The sequence below is a fragment of the Pteronotus mesoamericanus genome, unplaced genomic scaffold (assembly GCF_021234165.1).
Source record: "Pteronotus mesoamericanus isolate MK-2021 breed Mesoamerican mustached bat unplaced genomic scaffold, CSHL_Meso_final scaffold_533, whole genome shotgun sequence".
Lineage (NCBI taxonomy): Eukaryota > Metazoa > Chordata > Mammalia > Chiroptera > Mormoopidae > Pteronotus > Pteronotus mesoamericanus.
Window position 1 is genome coordinate 2,793,493 of NW_026555320.1, and position 21,617 is coordinate 2,815,109.

The 21,617-nt window shown below is 62.6% G+C and overlaps 1 protein-coding gene across 1 annotated transcript; it reads left to right on the plus strand.

Moving 5' to 3' along the window:
* The first annotated feature begins 602 nt into the window (after positions 1 to 602).
* On the plus strand, positions 603 to 20,180 carry PTH1R (parathyroid hormone 1 receptor). The gene is made up of 14 exons (XM_054594812.1): positions 603 to 677; positions 10,531 to 10,633; positions 12,627 to 12,761; positions 14,385 to 14,495; positions 14,607 to 14,725; positions 14,853 to 14,947; positions 15,104 to 15,299; positions 15,778 to 15,931; positions 17,432 to 17,492; positions 17,821 to 17,887; positions 18,159 to 18,253; positions 18,888 to 19,029; positions 19,120 to 19,161; positions 19,676 to 20,180. The coding sequence occupies exons 1-14, from the start codon at positions 603 to 605 to the stop codon at positions 20,051 to 20,053; spliced, it is 1,773 nt and encodes a 590-aa protein (XP_054450787.1). The 3' UTR covers positions 20,054 to 20,180.
* The last annotated feature ends 1,437 nt before the right edge of the window (positions 20,181 to 21,617 follow it).

The following is a 21,617-nucleotide window of genomic DNA, read 5'->3' on the forward strand; positions in this document are numbered from 1 at the left end:
CCAGTGTCGTTGCAAAGTTGGGATCTCGTTCTCCGGCAGCAGGCCCCTAGCGGCTCAAAACGCGCCCCCCGCCCCGCCCCGCCCCCTTTGCGCTCGCAGCAGAGCTAAAAATAACAGCCCCGTGCGCCCCCCGCAGACCGCGACCCCAACCCCTCCCCCGACCCCTCCCCCACTGGGCGTGGGGCGAAGCCACATCTCCCAGTTCCCCAAAAGAAAAAAAAATAAAAAAGAAAAGAAAAGGCGGCGCGGGGCGGGGGGGGCCGGGGGGCGGGCCGGGGGCGGGGGGCCCGGCCATATGGATGTGATTTCTCCGCTCCAAGGCAGACGGGCAGCTCCGCAGCGCTCGGCGCCCGCCCGCCGCCCGCCCGGCCCCCGGCTGCCTCCCTTCCTCCTCCCTCTCTCCTCTGCGCTCGCTCTCTGGCTAGCCCTCGGCGCATGGGCCCCGCGTCGGGCCCCGGGGCCTCGGGGCGCCGGGCCGCCGGGGTCTCTTAGGCCCGAGCGTGGGCGGGGCAGCCCAGCCTGACGCAGCTCTGTACCCCCACCACCATCACCAGGGCCGGCGGCGGCGGCTGCCCCGAGGGACGGGGCCCTAGGCGGTGGCGATGGGGGCCGCCCGGATCGCGCCCGGCCTGGCGCTCCTGCTCTGCTGCCCGGTGCTCAGCTCCGCATACGCTCTGGTAAGTCCCCGGTCCGCACTCCAGGGCAGGCTGCGGGCTTGCGCTGGGGTCCCAGGCGGGGAGGAGGAGTGTCCAGGGCGCAGAATCTTGGGTTCCCCGACTCATGTCCACTTTGGATGGCTGTCTCCTCTGACCCCGGATCCTGGGTGCCTGCTATCTCTGGAGTGTCTGGATTCTGGGCTCTAGATGCCTAAGTTTCCCTCGTTCTGAAGCTTGGGTTTGGGGTCCCAGGTCTGGAAAACTGTGGTCGGGGATCCCCTGTGTTCTGCCTCTCCGGTTGCGTCTCCCTCAAAGATGACAGTGGGATCTTGCAGACGACTGGGCCTTGGCCCTGATGGCGTCCCGCAGACTTTGCTCTGGGGGCCTCTGTTTTCTGCAAGTTCTGTTTGCAATCCAGGACACAGGGCTGTGGGTCTGAGGTCAGGATCACCCAGGCAGGAGTAGGGTTTAGGGGACCCTCCAGCCCTCAGGATTCCCGGCATGCACACATACCCACTCGCGCCCCGCTTTACCCAGCATGGAAGCTGGGCGCCCAGGGAGGCGGGGGTGCTGTGGCATGGAGGAGGGACGGAGTGCCCCGGAGGAGACTGCCTCACCGAATGTTCCTACAGGAGAAGCACTCTGGAGGGGGACTTGGTGAATAAAGGGACCCCGTCGGTACCCTCCTGAGGACCGAGGCCAAGAGGGGACCAGAGGGAGAGGAGAGACAGACAAAGGGTGGAGGGGACGAGTGCTCCCCAGGGCAGGGGGGCTGGACAGACGCAGAAGAGCAAAGGAAAACAGGGAGACACTGACGGAGGCCAAGAGCTGGAGACACAGAGGGGCAGTACCCTGCCCATCCCGGGCCAGGGTGTCAGGGGCCTTTTCCAGGAGAGTCATTCAGGTCCCACTGCAGCCCTGTCCCAGGGACCGGCCCGTGGCTGAAGAGGCTGCCCGCCTGGCCTGTGTGTCAGACTTCGAGGCCCCTGCTGCCTCCCCCACCTCCCAGGTGAGGGCATTTGCCTTCTAGAAAGACAGGCAGGCAGGCAGCCCCTTTCCTCTGCCCAGCTCCCACCCAGGCAGAGCCTGAAGGGGGAGGCAGCAGTTCTGGGATTCCTCCAGCTCCGGCTAATGCCTGCGTAACCTTGGACTACCCTTCACACCTGAGTTTCCCCACCTGTAGCAAGCGGGCGGGAAAGAAACAGTCGCCTTCGAGTCCCCTGACCCGAGGCTGTCCTCCCCGCTGCGGGCCTCAGCTCGCCCTGCTCACAGTGCCCATGCACTCCTGATTCTGGCTTCTCAAAGCCACAGACGTCACCCATGCGAGGGCCTGGACAGAAAACAGAGGCCCGAGGAGGACCCTGGTGAAGGCCAGGGCCCGGGGCCACTTCCTCATCCTCCCCTCGGGCCACGGCCCCTCCAGGGCGTGTGAGCACAGCCGCTGTGCAGCACCAGCTGGCCAGCACGGCCCATGTGCACATACATGTGCACGTGACCATCGAGGGACAGGCAGGGCGATGGGCAGGGGTGTCTCGGGAGTGCGTGTGTGTGTCAGGGCTCTGTGGGACTCTGGGCGTGGTGTTCTCTGGGTCTGTGTGCATGTGAGTGCCAGGTCATGTGGGAGGTCACGCGCGTCCGAGGCTGTGGGTCCGCATCCGACCGGCAGGCGCACAGCCATGCTTGCATGCATGTACATTAGGGGGCACACGTGCACCCAGGCCTGTTAGTTTCTTGTTTCTATTTAATAAATGCTTTGTAGCGCTACCTACTTGCCAGATACTGTCCCCAGCACTTTACAGTATTAATCACTTTACCTCTCCAGCAACGCTCTGAGAAAGGTCCCCATTTTTTAACTGACCTGAATCATACAACCCACGTGACTGTTACTTACAGCGTGCCGCCCAAGTGCCCAGCACTGTGCCTTTGTGGGGTAGAGGGTGACGGGTCCCCAAGGCCTTACACTGGTTTCTGGGGAAACTGAGGCACATGCAGAGCATTTGCCTGGCTCAGCTGCGGCCCAGGCTGAGGGTGGGACGGGGGAGAGGTGTCAGGGCTGGGCGTGCTCCCAGACTTTGTTGGGGCACCTGTGGCTGGACTCGGGCTGAGCACACTGGATCTTCCCTGGCTTCAGGGCTAGAGGATATGGCCCAAGGCCCACCCAACTCCCGGTGGGTCCCCTGGGCCCAGCTGGAGCCAGCGAGAGGCTGACAGCCTGCCGGCTCCCTCTCCTGAACCCAGACACTGCGGCTGCCACCTGGATCTGCGCTCGTGCCCACCACGGCCGCCAGTCCCGGCGTGTAGCCTCTGTCACCAAGCCTGTGTGCTGCCCGCCCAGCCAGCCCCAGGTTGGGGGACTGAGAAGTGGCCCCTCGGGAGCACACTGGCTGTGGCCAGGCTCAGCTGGCCCGTCCCGTGCCTTACAGGGAAGAGTGACTACGAGGCTGGGGGTCCAGGGGAGTGAAGTCTGGAGGGAGGGATGGGCCCAAGGATTGTGAACCGGGGGCAAAGGGGTGGTCTTATCCTCGGGGATGTCTCATCCTAAGGATACGTGAAAGAGAAACTGCAGGAGAGCCTGAAGGTCATTGTAGGGGGTTGGCCTTTAGTGTAGAGATGTGACCTCAGAGCAGACTCAGGAGGGTCTGGGGGGAGTGCAGGGGGCCCCTCCCAGCCTGCCCCAGGGGCGGCTTGGCCACGGGGCTCACTTGTAGAGACGAGGAGCCACTGTGTACTGACCAGTGGCTATGCCCGGATGCTGAGCCAGACACCATCACAAGTATTTTCCCACTCTATCCACTCACACCCCCATTGTACAGGAAAGGGCCCTGAAGTTCCCCCAGTGAGTCTGCGGCAGAGGTGGGATTTGAACCCAGATCTTCCAACTCCTGTATGGAGCTTCTTCCTGCACAGCAGGACAAGCACTTGTAGGGCGGCAGATCTCCGTGTCCTCTCTGGGTTTTCTTTTTCTTTTCTTTCTCTTTTTAAAAACAAAAATCCCTTTCCTTTCTTTTATTTTCTTATTTTTAACTTGCTAACGGGCACTTGAGAATGTTCTTCCTTATAAAAGAGTCAGGTAATACAGATTAAACAAACGTCATCTTTGAATACTCTCAGCCCCAGTCCCCCTTTTAAGGAAAACCGTTTTTAACAGCGTGAGGTGAGGGATGCGCTCCCGACTTCTTCCCGTGTGTTTCCAAAGGGCACCTTCGTGGGCCCCTCTCCAGGAGATGGTTTTGTTCTGTTGCTTTCGGTTTGTTTTTAAATAAATATCATCATTGTGTAGCGTGGGCTCCGCCACAGGCATTGTTGTACTTAGAGGTACACCCTGGAGACTTCTGCGTCAGTTAATGTAAGTCTTTATTCAGTGAGGCGTAGTACCCCAAAATCTGGGTTCATGCGGCAGCTCCTAGGAATGTACACTTAGGACGTTTCTGCATAATTTGTGCATGTGCGCGCGTGCGCGCGGTCCAGACGGTGGCAGGGAAACTCCTTGAAATGCCCTCCTGTGTCCCCGTGTGACCATTTCCCTGTGGGATATTTCTAGGTTCTGTCATAGCTGGGTCTGTGAACAGGCACATTTTCGATTTTCATGCACGTGGCCAAACTGCCCTCTAAAAAGCCGCTGCCAAAAAAATAAACATAAAAATAAATAAAATAAAATAAAAAGCTGCTGCCAGTTTAGACTGCGAACCCCAGGAGTGAAGCAGGAGGGCCTCCCCCCCCCCGCCCCCGCTGACCTCTGTCTCATGGGATAGTGTGAGGATTCTTTCCTTCGCCCTTGCTCCTAGGTGAAAGTGGTGTCTCATGTCCTTTCAAGTTGCCAAGTGCCAGGGAGCTTTTGGACTTCATGTTGGTTTATGGGCCATCTTCTAAGAGCTTGCTCAGAGCCATTACCCATCTTTCTGTGGGTTATTTGTCTTTTTTGTATTGATTTGTTGAAGCTTTTTATATCACCTGCCCTTTAAACACCCCACCCCCCTCCACTGCCAGCTCTGGGGACTGCCTGTGGGCAGGGCGGGGAGGGGCGGGGGGCGGGGGGGGGCCAGCCCTCGGGAGCTTGGGTTTTCTTCGGAATGTTTTAATGAGGCATCAAGTGGCCTCCCCCAGATTCCTGTTGTGGGCCTTCTGGGGACACTCCCTGGTCCGGCCACCACATCAGGAAGGCCAAAGAGAAAGAGTCCCCAGGAAAAAGAAAGGGTGTGGTAAGGCTTTGGCAGACCCCTTAAACTATATGCGAAATACCGTGTGACTGGAAGAGGGTGCGGAGTTTTGCTCAGATTCACAAAGACATCAGCAACCTCCAAACTCTTAAGAACTCCACCTCTGGGGCCCGCCTTGTGCGGAGGTGAGACCTGGTGAGACCGTGTTCTGCTGACCAGACAAGCTCTGGCTGGGTCAGGCCACACCATCCTCCTGGGCCTGGGTCCCCCAACCCAGGTAGAGGCCGCCGGCAAAAATCTGCCCTGTCCTAGCCACCAACGGCACCGTCCCAGGCTCCATCCCACCGCCTGCCCTGAAGGCGTCCACGCTGGCCAGGATGAGAGGCAGGCGTCACAGTGCCTCCCCCCCAGCCCCTCCCAGCCCCGAACACAGGCAGCCTGTTCAGGAAGGCCTGGCAAGGGGGAGGAAAAGTCCGCACTTGTCAGCGGTGGCAGGCAGGAGTGTCCCCGGCAGGGAGCCCGTCCCAGCCTGCTCGGGCCAGCCGGACAGACTGAGGGCAGCAAGGGGTGGGGAGCAGTCCCCAGCCAGCTGGCACGGAAGACATCGAGGGGTGCCAGCACAGGTCCCAGGAGTGGAACCTGGAGCAGGGGTGCGGACCGGCCAGGAGGTCACGAGGGGGTCCCTGTTCACCATGGTGTTCTCCTTTTGGCTTTTCTGGAGGAACAAACTCTCCTCTGCGTTAGAGCTGAGCATAAGCCGCCGCCACTGCTGCCACCATCCCCATCCGATCACCTGCCTATCTGCCTCCACCCTGAACTCCCTCTGTGGAGGCTGCCTTAGGTGCTCTGCAAGGAGGCACTAGCTTGGCACAGCAAAAGCTGTGGTCCAGAGGGACTGCGGAAAGCTGGTGCGGAGGCCGGCACCCGGCGGCTGGGCACTCCTTCCTCCTGCCCCGGCTCCGGGTTGCGGCCTCAGTGCCATGCAGACCGCAGCCGCAGTCCCTGCCCTCTGCTTTTTAACCGGGACTCTCGGTCTCAGTGTCCCCAGTTGTAAGATGGGATGTGGTGGAAGGGGAAGGACATGTGGCTGATGTCCAGGGGCAGTGGCTGGTGCCAACAGGTAGAGGGGCTGCCCCGGGGCGGGAAGAGACTGGCCACGTCCAGGGATGACCACCAGGTGACCCGCTTCCTCTAGAGGTGAGCAGGAAGCCAGCAGCCAACTTCCCCCCAGGGGACCAGGCTGAACCCAGGCAGAGGGCTGAATGAGATGACCCAGGAGGGCATCCGGAGGCGAACCGTGTGCGGAGGAAGAAGCGCCTTCCCCAGGCAGAGGTGTCAGCAGCCGAAGAAGGCTCCCTTGTACTTCCTCCGTAGCTCTGCCCCATGGAGAGGCTAGGCCTGTCTGGGATCACAGACAGCAAACGTGTGGAATTTGGCAGTTAGGGGGGGCCCTGAGAGGCGTGGCCCTCGTCTGGTCAGTGGCATGGACCTGGCTCTCTGCACCACCACGGTCACCACCACGGCTCCGTCGCCAGCACCGGCCTCGACATCGCCTCGTACTGCCTGCGCTGCCGCCATCACCACCATCCCCGGCTGCAGCGCCACCCTCATCCCCGCCTTGGGAGCCGGTCAGAAGGAGCCGCGCTCCCGGCGGGAGGGGCAGCAAGCAGATGGCTTTTCTCTTCCACTCGGCTTCTGAACTCAGGAAATGAGAGACGCAGCCAGGCCTCTTGACCACACACTACTCCCTCCCTGGGACAGCAGCCTCCATGTTTGTAAATAACATGCGGGCCTCCAGCCCCCATCTGCACCCCGCCTGGAGCCCCGCCAAGGCCAGCGCCGCGCTCCCAGGCTGCCTGCCTCCCTCTCCCCAGCTCAGGGCTAAGGTCAGGTCATCGCCCACCCCTGGTGCTCCCAGGCTGCACGTAGTGCACACGTGTGCACGCAGGAAGGCTCCGTGTTGCATCGAGCAAGGGGAGAATGCGCTGGGGGTGGGGGCAAGACCTTGAAGCAAAGCCCTAACGATGGTTAGGTCAGGGGAAGTGAGCCTCAACCCAACACCACAGGAGGGGTGTGGGGGAGGGGATGTGGGACACCTGGTATCAGGGTTGGGTGGCCCCATCCGTGGTGGGTGTGGACTAACCAACCCTGGCCATGACGCAACCCTGAGTTCTCAGTCTTTGCCCCAGAAAGCCAGGGTCCACAGACTCCCTGGATCTAAAATGACGCAAGTCAGGGTCTTCCACATCAGGTACTGGGCCAAGAAGCCCAGAACTCCACAGGGGGAGGCCTGGCAGGGGGAGGGGTGGGAGCCCCGGACAGAGCCGGGGGCCAGGAGGAGAATCAGAGCTGTCAGCATTTCCCCATCACCCCCAGGAGATTAGGCCGCCTCAGTCAGAGCCAGGGCGGGGCGGGGCGGGGTGGGGGGGCTCTTGCCCCACACATCCAAGCAGCGACCTTGCATCTCAGTGTGAGTCCTGGGCGGATCCAGAACTACGGAGTTACTGGGACGCCCTTCCACAGGAGAGGCTTGCGAGGCATTCCTCACCCAGCGGGCCCTCCTTAGTCCCCTTCCAGTCCTGGGAGTCCCACCGCCCACTGCCCCTCACTGTGGCCCCCTGCACTCAGACAGCCACCCACACTACCCCCCCCCCGCCACACTGGGTCCCTCGCTTGGGGGCACCCGTGGCTCCCCGCAGCCGGGGCGCCCATCGCCATGACTTGGTGCTGCCGCTGTTGCCATTAGTAATAACAGCCACCAGCTTCGCCCAGGCCTTGGCTCTGCCCAGACTTTTCGCGCAGGGTGGCAGGGCCTCGAATAACGTCGTTGTAGGCTTGATAAGGAGCCATTGGAACCTAACTCTTGTTTCTATCCATGAGCCTATAATGAACACTGGTTGCGTTATGCTTCATTTCACTTCCAGTCTCAGAACCCATTGAAGATGCTCAGTGAGGCCTTGCTCTACCTCCTTTAGCCCTCACGACAGTCTGCTGTCCTGATTTTGCAGGCAGAATCTAGGGACACAGGGATTAAGCAACTTTCCCAGGGACACAAGGGGGTCCCTGGTGGAGGCAGGATCTCCTGCCTGCGGAGAGGGTGCCGCTGGGGGCGGGGGTAAGGGGGCTTTCCGGCAGGGGGCTGCCCTGCCAGGCAGGTGGGAAGGTGCTTGGTGAAGCCGCCCTCCCCTCCTTGGGAAAGTGCTTCCTTGATTCAGCTTGGATTCCTCTTGCTACAATGGCAGTTCTGCCATGATTGGGTGACAGAGAAATGGGTCGTACAGTACAGGGAGGCCAGAGGTGGGGCTGTGGGTGAATGAAGGAGTTGGGGGGCTGTGGGGCGCTGGCAGCACACACCTCCCCCTCTCCTGGGCACCCCAGACCCACCATGGGAACGGGACTCCACAAAAGAGGGTGTGCCTCCTCGTGGCCCTGGGGAGGGGGCGCTGAAGCCAGCAGCAGATACCTTGGGCCATTCCTGGCCACCACGCCATTAGCACACCCGTCTGTCTGTCCATCTGCCAAACTAACAATCGTCAACCCATGACTGAGTGCCCTTAGCCTAGGCCATCAGCTCTGACCCTCGGTCATATCGGTAGGCTGGTGTGTCTATTGAGAGGACCGCTGCACATCAGTCAGTCACTGGGAGCTTTCTGTCCGCGGGAAAAACGCGGTGCATTATCTTTCTTGAGAGAGGAGGTAGGCAGATGGGAAGGGGGGAGGGGGCGTGGTGAGGGGAGGAGCAAGGGTAAGACTGCGCGAAGGTGGCACTGACAGTGATTGGTGGTAGGGGACCGGTAGCCACGTTGGTGAAGGCCGCGATAGTGCTAATGTTGTCTTTGGTAGTAACGCTGCTGGTGGTGCTGGTGGTAATAGCGCCGGCCGCGGTGACGGTAACGATGCTCTACCAGCGTGACAGTGACGGTGGTGGTGATGGGGCGTATGGTTGTGTTGGTGTCGCTAGTCAGGGAGAAGACAGTTGCTGGTGGTCACTGATGGAGGTACGAGTGCAGCCATGGAAACGGAGGTGGAGGGGGCCGTGATGGGGGCGGGGTGGGCAGGGCGGGCAGCGCAACCACGCAGGGATCAGACCCCTCGGCAGCCTGGATCCCCAATGCCAGAGGCACAAATAAAACTTCAGGGTCATCTTGGAGCCCCCGCATTAGGGCAGGCCTGAGTTGTCCTCCCTTAAGCACAGCCCCCTGCAGCTATGCCCCCCATAGCGGGCGGGTTGGGGCGGCAGCAGCAAGCAGACAGAAAGCTGCTCCAGCCCTTCCTGGGGGGCACGGGGTTCAGCTGAGATCTCCGTGTCCAACTCAGGCTCCGGAGACACGCAGAAGCACGGGCGCCCGGACACACTTAGGAGTAGCCGTATCACACGCAGAAGCGGTGCACACGTGGTCCTTGGCCCAGAGCACATGAACACATGCATGTTCACAGACAGCTCAGGCCCACGTCCCAAATGGGCCTGCTGGACAGTCCCCCCCGTGAGACAGACGGGCACGCCCCGGGCCGCTCACATGCGCATGCGCAGAGGTTCCTGGGCTAAGTGAAACCAGCAGAACCCAAGGCTGGAGGAGCCAACTGGAGACTCCTTGGCCCTGGAAGCCCTTGCTGCTGCCACCAAGAGACTCGGTCAATTAACTTCTCCCTGCAGCCCAGCTCCTTGACCCGCCCCGGCAGGCCCGCCAGCCCCCGCCCGCCTACTTCCTTCCTTGCCTCCTGCTGGTTCTCCTGCCCCAGGAAGCTCCACTCAGACTGAAGGGACCCAGCCTGGCCTTGGGATGTGTGTTGAGGGCCTAAGCGGGGGTCCAGGCTCTGACCTGTGGAGTCTGAGGGGCTCCCTGGATATGTGCTTGTCCCGGGCGTCTTGGGGAACCCATCAATCACTGTGGGCTTCCCTCGTGGGCCTGGGCACACTGAGCAGTTCCCAGAGCAGGGCGCTGCCCACACCCTCTGACACCTTTCCAGCCCCGAGCCAGGGGACGGAGGCTGTGGGTGAAGCCCCACCCCCAAGATGCCCTGTCCCCTTCCTTAGAACAGTGCTGCTGAGCCTGGGGGCAGAGGCCTGCCCGCACGGAGGGAGCTTCCTGAGAGGCAGCGGGATGGGGGTCGTGGGTGACTCCTGCCCACAGCCTGCACGGGAGTGCCCTGCCCCAGCCTGCCACACTGCACGCCTGCGTCCTCTCCCGCTGGGGAGTGTGGGGATGGGAGGGGCTGCGACCCTCGCCCTTCACTGGAGAGAGGGTCAGGATGGAAACTGGTGACCCCCAAGGTCCCCCAGGGTGCTCGGACTTGAAGGAATCCAGGACCAGTTTCTTCCCCAGAGCTCAGCGCTCCCTACCCACCCCCACCCACCCAGGTTCCCAGCGGCGACCGGGATCCTTCAAGGATCCATCCTGGGACATTCCATCCCTTTCCCATGCTCCCCGGGGAACAGACTGGACAGACAATATCAGTGGCTGCTGCGTGTGGGGTTACTATTGGACAGAGAAAGGACAGCCCCCTCCCCTCCTTTTCCTCGCGGGGGGCAGCCCTACCCCTTGGAGCTGCGGCGTCCCATCTGTAAAATGGGAGCAGTAGAAGGCATATCTTCCCACATTCTAGAGTTAGGGGCCTTTGAAAAGGGGAGGATCCTCTTTCGGTGAAGTTGGGATGGTTGTGGGACCTGCTTCTGTGCCCGGGGAGTCCTGCCTGCAGTCTAACCTTCAACTTGGTAGGTGGATGCAGATGACGTCATGACCAAAGAGGAGCAGATCTTCCTGCTGCACCGTGCCCAGGCCCAATGCGAGAAGCGGCTCAAAGAAGTCCTGCAGAGGCCAGGTGGGGGCGGAGTCGGGGGCGTAGCCAACGAAGGACCTGGGGCGGGGTCAGGAGAAGGAGGGGCCGAGGAAGGCGGGAGCCGGACTGGAAAACCCAAGTGGCATTAGGGGAGGGTGGTTCAAATAAAGGGAGGCCAGGCCAAAGTCAGGACCAAAAGTAGTACATATCAAGGAAGATCGAAGTCAGCAGGCTCAGAAATGGGCGGAGCCTCCCCTCCCAGGGTGAGGGTTAGATAGTATGAAGGCAGCTACGGTTGAATCGCCCCCAAGCTGCTTAGATCGATGAGGCCCGCCCGACTGGCAGCACAGACTAGGGTGCGAGACCCCCCTGGTGTGCGCTGGGACAGCCTCCTGGAAGAGGAAGTATTCAAGGCAGGGCCAGCAGGATGAGTAGGTCTTTGAAGGAGGCCCGCTGGGCAGAGCACAACGCGGAAGTGTCCAGGGGCAGGAGAACCGAGGGTCCGAGGGGCAAGAAGGGGCGGAGCTCAGAGGGCTAGGGATGGAAATCTGTGATTTTGTCAGCCATGGTCCCTGTCTGGAAAGGATGCTTGACCTGGGGTAGGGAGGGCTTCCTGCCACGGTGAAGGTGGGAGGGGTCCTCACCTGACCTCACAGCTCCTGCGCCCGTCTCAAGCTGGGTTTTATCTTTTTCTTTATAGTTTATTTTTTATTGCATTTTTTCCGTTGCCAGTTATCCCCCATAGAGCCTCTTCCCCCGCCACCCACCCCTTCTCTGGCTTTAATCTTGAGTCCATTTCCTGGAAGTGGAGATGGGGCCTCATTAGCACCCATCCAGGACTCTGACATGTGCCTGATTAATCTCCTCGGCCTGGAAGCGGTCCAGGCCCAGAATGCCTGGCTGACAGGAGCGGCCCCCTCCCTGAGGGGCCCCGGATGGTGGGGGAAGGATGCTGGGCACACCCAGGACCAGATCGGATGCAATGGCAACCCTGTAGCACACGAGCTTTTCTCACACTCACAGGGACTTGCGCCAGCCCCGCCAGTGGCTTCCTGGTCCTCTGCTCGGCCACCCCCGAGTCTTGGGGTCAGGTGGGCCCTCCACTCTCTGGGTCCTCCCTCCTAGTTTTGGGAGCCTGGAGGCGCCCCCTTGTGCCCCCTCAGTTTATAATCAAGCCCTGTCTTCCCACTTCACCCCATCCTGCCCAGCCCCACCCCCCGCCCTACAATGCCAAGGGTGCAGGCAGGAAAACGGGCACAGCCGTTCCATCCCAGGCCGGGGTGCCTGCCCTCAGCTTCCCACTGGTGCCACAGACTCCGGCATGGGAAGGCCAGGGGTCCTGGCTTGGGCTGCAGCCTAAGGAATACAAGTCAGATAATGAGGGAGATTTTTCAGTGAAGAAGACCGGGAGCATCCCTCCCATGGAAAGTCCAGGCCCCACCTCAGATGGAGTCTCTAGGGTCCCTGGTGTGTCCCTTGTGAATCCCTTGGGTATCCTGGGTCAGGGGACAGGGTAGATAGGTTTGTCCGTCTACCCCTGACAGCGGCATACTCTTGCTCTTGTCTCCTGCACCAGCCGCTTCTTGACTTGCCCAGCGCTCTGGCCTGGCTTCGTCTTCACTGTGTAACCTCTCTGTTGACTCACCGCTACTGTCTGCTTTTGCCATGCGCCCCCTGGTGGGGCCTTCACTTCCTGCACGGGCTCGGGCTCGCTCTGGGTCCGAGGGCAGACCCTACCTGTGCTCATCTCTGGTCCATGTTTACTGTGCAACTCTCTGGTTGACCCCACTCCACATGGAGCTGGCCCCCATTTGAACCCCTCTTTGACAGTCTCCTTCCTTTCGATTACTTCTGCACCTGCACAGTTTGTAAAGCGCTTCCTCGTCTGTCATCTCAGCCCTCCCAACAGCTGTGGTGTCCGCAGGGCAGGGTGCCCCCCCCGCCCGTTGTACAGCTGGGGAGTCTGAGGCAGGAGGGTGCCCTGAGTCTCCTGCTGTAGCACAGATGAGAGCCATAACTGCCCTGATTTCTCCAGCTGACATAATGGAATCAGACAAAGGCTGGGCGTCCGCGTCCACGTCAGGGAAGTCCAGGAAGGAGAAGTCATCCGGGAAGCTCTACCCTGAATCTGAGGAGGACAAAGAGGTGCCCACTGGCAGCAGGCACCGAGGTACGTCTACGCATCCATCTGAGACCGCCCACCCCGCTGCCCTGCCCCTTCCAGTGGGCTCATGTTTCCTGGGCTCCCGTGGAAGGGCAGAGGCTGCTGCCCCTCCCAGGAAAGCAAGGGAGGGGCTGGGGGGAGACAGAGCCCAGGGGGCAGCATGTAGAGGAGGCGGGCAAGCTGGATGGGCTGAGCCCCTAGAAGATGGGGGCAGAGAGTTCGCCCTGCCCTACTCGGGCGTGGGGGGAACCCCTTCCATGGAGAGAGATGACAGAGGACCCGGGAGACAGAGGGGCAGAGAGAGAGACACAGAGACAGGGAGAGGCTGGGAGACACCCAGAGATACAAAGAGAGACAGAGATGAAGAGACGCAGGAGGAGACAGGGGACCAGGAGGTTCAAACGGGGACTGGGACTCAGTGTATGAGAGGAGGGTGCCTCGAGATGCACAGTGAGGCGGGCCATAGAGACAGGCAGCAGAAGAGGGTGGGGCCAGAGACAGTGGGACAACGGAGCCGGGGGGGGGGGGGGGAAGAAGAGAGGAAGGGAGAGGCAGGGCTGCGTTGTCCCCCGGGGAGGTAAGGAGAGACAAACGCAGAGCCCAGGCTGCAGCCACAGGGCCGGTTTGAACCGGCTGGGTGGGCAGGAGATTCCAGATGGGCCACATCTGGGAGGCTGTGGTCACCCTGTGGCTCCCCAGGGACCAGAGGGAATTGTGGGCCTGGCCAGGCGGGGCTGGGAATATGGTGCCCAGGACAGAGAGCCTTTCAGCAGGCCGGGGTGGGTCCAGCCCTCCAGGCAGCCTTCCAGGGGGACTGGAGAGCCCTGTGGTTGGAGCCCTGCGGGGGGGAGAAGGGGACTGGGGGTGGAGCGCGGAAGACGGAGAAGCTGGGGACCCTCTGAGGTCACACAGCGTCCCTGCTGTGAGCCCAGGCCCAATAGGGGACGTGTCACCCTGCCTGGAATCCTAACGGGCACTTAGATGACCTCTCCCCCACGAGTCTCCTCCTCCGCTGGAGTCGCAGCAGGTGCTCGGGGCGGGCCTTGGGTGGCGGTGGGAGTGAGGGCCGATACGGCCTCTTCACAGTTCCCCGCGAAGCCGCTGAAGTGCAAAGAGGGCGGACACCTGCGTGAGGTCAGCGGCTCTTCGGGAGTCCAGCTGGCACTGGAAATTAGAGCTTCTGCCTGCTGTCCATGGTGCCCGGGCAAGGGTCACACAGGAAGCATTCTCAGCTGAGGGAGATTAGCCTGGAACTGTGCCCTTCTCCAGGGACGCCTGGAAGGTGGGACCAGGGGCTGAGCCCTCAAGGAGGGCAGGCCTTGGGCTGTGTGACCTTAGCAAATCACGGCCTCTCTTGGCATCTGCCAGCCATGGGGCCAGTGACAGGACCTGCGAACTGCGGCTGCAGTGAATTCTGTGAGGCAAGGTGGGTGCAGGGCCCAGTAGGGAGTGAGGGCTCAATACAATCTCTCCAGAGCACTCCAGGCCTGCATTCTCCAGTGCACTGCATTCTCCGGGCGCAACTGTCCCTGAGGGAGCCAGCGACCGTAGGTGTATGCGTCCCTCTGGGTCATAGGCTGTGGACTTGACTGGTGTTCCCACCTTGTCTGTCTGTCTCTTTGGGCACAGGGCGCCCCTGCCTGCCCGAGTGGGACCACATCCTGTGCTGGCCGCTGGGGGCACCAGGCGAGGTGGTGGCCGTGCCCTGTCCCGACTATATTTATGACTTCAATCACAAAGGTAAGGTGGGCTGGAGTAGGGTGGGCACCACGGGTTTACCAGGGCTGGGAGCTCAGGGCCTCAGTGGTTCCTGACCCCCCTGCCCGCCCTGGCCCCGCCACGGGCCTGCAGGCCATGCCTACCGCCGCTGTGACCGCAATGGCAGCTGGGAGCTGGTGCCGGGGCACAACCGGACATGGGCCAACTACAGCGAATGCGTCAAGTTCCTGACCAATGAGACTCGTGAACGGGTGAGAGCCTTCCTGACGGGGATAAGGCCACCCCACACCATCTGTGACCCCTGACCCAGCCCTGACTTCCTCGGCAACCTTAATCTGGCCTCTGACCCTTACCCTGGGTGTCTCCCGACCTGCACAGGAGGTGTTCGATCGCCTGGGCATGATATACACCGTGGGCTACTCGGTCTCGCTGGCCTCCCTCACCGTGGCTGTACTCATCCTGGCCTACTTCAGGTGGGCGGGGCGAGGGGCGGGGCGGAGGTGGGGAGGGTGGGCGCGGTCGGGGCGGGGCCGGGTGTGGCACCTCCCTTCCCCTCGCGCAGCCCGGCCTCCTGCCCCCACACCGCGCGTCCCGTGCCCACACCCACGGTGATGTTGCGCGCCCCGCAGGCGGCTGCACTGCACACGCAACTACATCCACATGCACCTGTTCCTGTCCTTCATGCTTCGGGCCGTGAGCATCTTCGTCAAGGACGCGGTGCTCTATTCGGGCTCCACTCTCGACGAGGCCGAGCGCCTCACCGAGGAAGAGCTGCGCGCCATCGCCCAGGCACCCCCGCCGCCCGCCGCCGCCGCCGCTGGCTACGTGAGTGCGCCCCTCGGCCGCCCAGGCTCGGGGCCCCGGGCCACCCCGGCTGCGCCTGGCATTTCCACCTCAGCCCTCGCCCCTACCTAGCTCCTGCCACCACTGGCTTCAGGCCACTCACCGCACCTCACTGTGTCCCTCGCACCTCTCAGTCCTGTTTCCAGCCTCCACTGGCGAGGGCTTTGTGAGTGTCCCCACTGCCCCCCACTCCCGGCAGGGTCGTTAGCCCTCCTGCCTCAGCCCTGGAGCCCAGAACTGCCCACTTGTCCACCTTGCCCCCTGCCACTGCTGAGTGCCCTCCCGCCCCTGAAAACGCCCCCAGCCCCTCCCCGTGGTCGGAGCCCTGGTCCAGAGCCTGCCCCTTCCTCCGGGCTCGACCAGCAGCGCTGGTCGTCCTGCCTCCCCTCCGCCGTCCCAGCCCCTCCCCCTTCCCCAGATGCAGGCCCCGCCCCCCAGCTAACCCGCGCTGGTTTCCTAGGCGGGCTGCCGCGTGGCTGTCACCTTCTTCCTTTACTTCCTGGCCACCAACTACTACTGGATTCTGGTGGAGGGGCTGTACCTGCACAGCCTCATCTTCATGGCCTTCTTCTCCGAGAAGAAGTACCTGTGGGGCTTCACAGTCTTCGGCTGGGGTACGCAGGTGTGGGGGAGAGGAACATGCTATGTGGGACCGTGGGTGACAGGGCCACTGGGGGCCACTGAGGGTAAGGCATCCATTCCACACATCGCGTCCTGGGCGTGGGGCAGCAGGTGGGCAGCCTGCCCACTCTCCTGTGACTGTGACTTCTTCCCAGTCTGGGGACAGAGCTTGGTTGGGAATGGTTCCCCTGGAGTTGGCTCAGCCTGGAGTTGGGGCTCAGGACAGGGAGCGGGGACTCCAGGTCTAGATTTAGCTTGGGGTCAGAGTGGGATCTGGGGTCCGAGGTCAGCCTGAAGCTGGAGTTAGGATCTGGGACCCGCCCGTCCCCCTCAACCCCGTTTTCCCACCAGTCCCCACACTGTGTGGCTGTCCGCAGGGTCCGCCCATGGCCCCGGCTCTCAGCCATGGCAGCCTCTCTGCAGAATGGGTAGCTGGGGCCCTGCTCTCCTCCCCCGAGGGGGCTCCAGGATCAAGTTACTGATAATTGTCCATTATTGTTGGCAGCCCCAGAGCTTGGCTGGGCTCTGGGCGCCTGGCCAGACAGCGGAGGGGTGGGCCTGGTGGCTGGAGCCCTCCCAGTGCTCGGGACCCAGAGGCCCTCAGATCAGCAGCCACAGCCTCCCCACTTCTTGGCACACGTGCTGACCTTGACCTCACCCATGGCAAGCCCCAAAGTTGGGGGAGACCTAGGCCTGGCCCCAGGAACTGAGGAAGGCCCTGGGGCTAGGGGGTGTCAACATGGGGGAAACACACCTACCAAAATCCCAGAGAACTTTGTAACTGTGCACAGGAACGTCACAGCTTTTTCTCTTCATAAACCCAGGTCACTCCCCTCAGCCCCAGGGGTACTCAGGCCTAGAATGAAGGGTGAGGGGGTGGAGGGTGAGGACCTGAGCTCCCTTTCTAGAGGCAGAGCTCACCCAGAGGTAGCACCTGCTGTTTGAGCTGGCTTAGGCCCGGGCACACCAAGGCTTCCTGGCGCCCTTTACCGGGAAGAAAGGACAACCCTCCCTCCATCCAGCCTCATCCACGGTGGCCAGGACCTTCTAAACTGGGTGGGCAGCGGGGTGCTGAGACAGAAAAATGCCCGTAATAGGCTCCCTCCCCCACAAGGAATCCCCCCACCCCAGAGCAGCACCCCTTAGGGGAGCGGAGGAAGAATAGCCTGGGCAGGGATAAGTCTCTGACACCTTGTTCCTCCCCATGGCCCGCAGGCGTGACCGTGCGTGTATGGGAGACGCCGAGTCCAGATGAGGGCAGAGGGCTGCACGGGGCCCCGAGCCCTGAGGGGAGGCTGTGAGGGCAGCGGGGCGGCACATGCCAGGGTCCGGCTCTGTCACCAGGCAGCTTGCGTGTCCAGGGCGAGGGGGTCGGGGACAACGTGGGGTAAGCCGGGGCCATCAGGAGCGAGGGGAGTGGGACTGGCAGCTGAGGAGAGGCGCGTGAAGAGCGCCGGCAGCCCCTCACACACTGTCCCGCTCTGTGCACACAGGTCTGCCCGCCGTCTTCGTGGCCGTGTGGGTCGGCGTGAGAGCCACCCTGGCCAACACCGGGTAGGTCCAGGCGGAGAAGGGCGCCGGGGTAACACAGGCCAGAAACACCCTCCGTGAAGCATGTGGCGGGCGCCTCCCGTACCCCGGCCCTGAGTGGCTCCAGCTCCAGGAATTTTCAGTCCAGCTTTGGGCCGGGTGCCGCCCGCAAGGTCACAAGAGGCTGCTTCAGAGGAGGTCTTGAGGGCGGCCTCACGCCGGCCATGCCCGGCAGTCCCCTGTCCTGTGTCCCCAGCAGCTCGTTTCAGAGTAGGCCACCTCCGGGGCCTCTCTGGGGGGGCCCCAAGGCGGTACCAGACGGGGCTGGGGCTGATGCCGGTGCCTCCCCCAGGTGCTGGGACCTGAGCTCCGGGAACAAGAAGTGGATCATCCAAGTGCCCATCCTGGCCTCCATCGTGGTGAGCAGGGGTGGCCCAGGGCTGGGCGGGGGTGCGGGTCCCCCAGCCCAGTGGTTGGCCCCTGAGGGCGACCTGTAGAAGCTTCCCTAGACCCCAGGGTCAGAGTCTGAGAAGCAGCCAATCCCCATTCTGGTCCAGATGAGGAAACTGAGGGCCCAGGGAGCCCTCTGGAGATAGGGCAGAGCACAGCCGGGCAGGGCCGTGGGAACCGGCGTCCTCACCCCTGCCCCTTAGGGTACAGCATGGCGAGAGCCCTCCCTTACTCCCACAGCTCAACTTCATCCTCTTCATCAACATCGTCCGGGTGCTCGCCACCAAGCTGCGGGAGACCAACGCCGGCCGGTGTGACACGCGGCAGCAGTACCGGTGAGCCACCCCGCCGTGCCCCGGCTCCTCCGAGTTCAGAGGTCCTCAGGCACCGGCGCCATGTACAAGAGCAAAGACAGAGGTCCCAAGAATGAGTCTGTCTCAAGGAAAGGACCCAGCTCCTACCTCCCTGCTGGCCCTGCCCCAGAGGGAGGGGATCCCACCTGGCCACCCGGCCGCAGGGCCAGCCCCAGCAGGCGCTGCACCGGGGTTGCGGCTTGCGGGGTGGGGCAAACCCAGACGTCTCCTCAAAGAGCTGGTCACAGGGGGCCCGAGGGACAGGGGGCAGCGGGTGGCCTCGAGAAGGTGCGGCTCAGCTGAAACCTGAGGAGGGGGCCATGGGGCAGTGATGTGAGGCCGCGGGGCGGTGACTGAGTGCCAGCAGTGGGACGAGCGGGCACAAAGGACCCTGGGACGGGGGGCTGTGTAACTTATGGTCCACGCCGGGACGCCTCAGAGCCAAAAGGCACTAGGAGCACTTTGCTGAGACAACAAGGTATTGTTGTCCCAGGTGAATTGGCTTGTCCTCCGCTGGTGGCCAGAGCCTTAGGCCCCGTAGTGGCTTTTGGCTGGGGCTGGCAGGTGGGGGCAGCAGAGTGGCCATCGGCCTGACCCGCCTGCCCTGCTGGCCCAGGAAGCTGCTCAAATCCACACTGGTGCTCATGCCGCTCTTTGGCGTCCACTACATCGTCTTCATGGCCACGCCGTACACCGAGGTCTCAGGGACGCTCTGGCAAGTCCAGATGCACTACGAGATGCTCTTCAACTCCTTCCAGGTGCGCGCGCGCGGGCCTGGCTGCGGGCGGGGCTGCCGCTTGTCCTCTCCCACATGGCCCTGGGCCTGACCCCCACACCTCTCTCCACAGGGATTTTTTGTCGCCATCATATACTGTTTCTGCAATGGTGAGGTAAGCAAGCATTGGGGCGGGGGCGGGGCACGGGGCGGGGCGGGTAACGCAGGAGTGCCCAGGGCTCCCCTAGCCCTGTCCCCCCATTCTCCTACCCAGTTCTTCATTGGTTCCTCCAACAACGTCCCTAAGGACATGGCGAAGGCAGAGAGAGGTCTTTCCAGACGGTTCAGGCTAGGACGTGCTACAATTTGTGGGCTCGTCAATGTCTGCCCTAGCCCAGTATCTGCCCAGCCCCACGGCTGAATTCTCCGTGATCAGCCTGAACGCCTCAGCCACTCTCTGGGCCGTTTGCACATTGTAGGTTCCAGGCATGTCAGCTGCCTGCAGCCAGCCACATGCTCTGAGAATGGCAGGTTTTGTGTGCCTTGGAATTTTCCAGGAATAACCTCTGCCTCTGTCTCCAGTGCTGAGTGTCGCAGGGGCACAGATGGGGGCACAGCCAGGGTTGAGGTGACGGAGCAGAGGGGTCCAGGGGCACACCTGATGGCCCGCCCTGCCTCTGCCACCCCAGGTACAGGCTGAGATCAAGAAGTCATGGAGCCGCTGGACGCTAGCACTGGACTTCAAGCGCAAAGCGCGCAGTGGGAGCAGCAGCTACAGCTACGGCCCGATGGTGTCTCATACGAGTGTGACCAACATCGGCTCCCGCACGGGACTCGGCCTGCCTCTCAGCCCCCGCCTGCTGCCCGCTGCCACTACCAACGGCCACCCCCAGCTGCCCGGCCACACCAAGCCAGGGGCCGTGGCCCGCCAGACCCCACCACCAGCCGCGGCCACGCCCAAGGACGACGGGTTCCTCAACGGCTCTTGCTCCGGGCTGGACGAGGAGGCCTCTGCGCCGGAGCGGCCACCCGCCCTGTTGCAGGAGGAGTGGGAAACAGTCATGTGATCGGGGACCCAGGGGCAGGACCTATGGACATAAGGGTGGAGAGACGGACCAAGAGACAGGTGGTTGGATGGTTGCCCACTCACGGCTGGGCTGGGAGGACAAAACAGGAAAAGGAAAAAAAGAAAGAAAAGGGAAAAGGAAGCAGTGTTTGGCTTCCTGTGGTCGCAGCTGGGGACTCGAGTCTCCACAGGAGGGGAGGGGCTGGGAGCCGTTGGCGGGGGCTGGGGTTGCCCCTCAGGAGGGGTCTAGCAACCACGGGCCAGTCCCTGGGGTCGGAGCACAGTCTTGGCCTAGAGAGGCCTGTTTACTGTCACACAGTGACCAGTGGACCCCAGCTTTTCCCAGCCACCAGCTGTTGCCTCACCTGCTCCCCGCATTTGTTTCCAAGCCCCACAGGGGACCCAGTCTCCCCTAAGCGAGCTCTCTACCTGTCCCCCGGTCACGGTCTCCCCGGGGCGGACCCCAAGCCCAAGACCCTTCCCCAGCCCCTTCCTGCCCATCTGCTGCACCCCTTGGAGGCTGGGATGTTCAGGGAACCCTCCACGTGTGACTCCCAGCCCTCAGCCTGGACCAGACGGGGTGCAGGGGCAGTGCCAGGGCCATGGAGTGTGAGGTTGGCCGGGGTCTCTGCTGTGGCTCAGGAACTGTCAGGGAACCAGGCGTCTGAGCCCAGAGGGCTGGGTGGTGGGGTTCTGTAAGGCTTGGCCATCCACTCTGGACCTGAGACGGTCACTGAGCATCCACCGCCTTCCCCGGCCCCTGCGCAGCCCAGCCTTGGGCCCTCGAATGGCACAGGCCCTCCTCTGACCCGGCTGCGTTGCCCGTGCTTGGGCTGGACTGGGCTTCCCGCAAAGACAGCCCCGCCTCTGGGCCTGTGCACAGCGGGTGCCCTGGCCTGGTCTGGCCTTTCCCTCGTTTCCAGCTCAAACCGTCCCGCTCTACTCCGTGGACTCAGCGTCTGGGAAGTACGCCCCACCTCCAGCAGCACCTCCTCATGGGGGCTGGTAAAGGGGCCACGAGGCCAGGACCACAAGCTCCTGGTGGTGGTGGGTGGTACGACCACACTGAGCGGCCTCAGGCCCAGCCCCGCCTGACCTTCCAGACAGTGGGCGGGGCGAATGACTGCGCAGAGGCCTGGCTCCAGGTGGTGTCACCTGCTGGGGATGCTGCGAGAGGCACAGGGGCCTGCAGGGTGAATGTGGGAAGTGCCAGAGGGAGAACAGTACTTGGAAGAGTCCCTGCTGTAGTGCAGGGGCCAGAGGGGGTCATGGGGTCAAGGGAGGCAGTGATGGGGCAGGGGCTGCTGCTGTCAGGAAGGACCCTGCACGGGGCACCAGCTGGGGAAAGATCTGTGCAGGACAGACCCCAGCCTCCCTCCCCGGGGGGCTGATGCCCTTCGCCAGGGCTCGGAGCCACGGGGCCTCCAGACCACTGGGCCTTCGACAACTCCTCCTGCGCACCAGGCCCCTGTGCCAGCCCAGGCCCCTCCAGAAGGGCTTCCAAGGTAGAGTCCGTGAGGCCCACTCACCCAGAACATTCCAACCGGGCCCCCCAGAACAGGTTC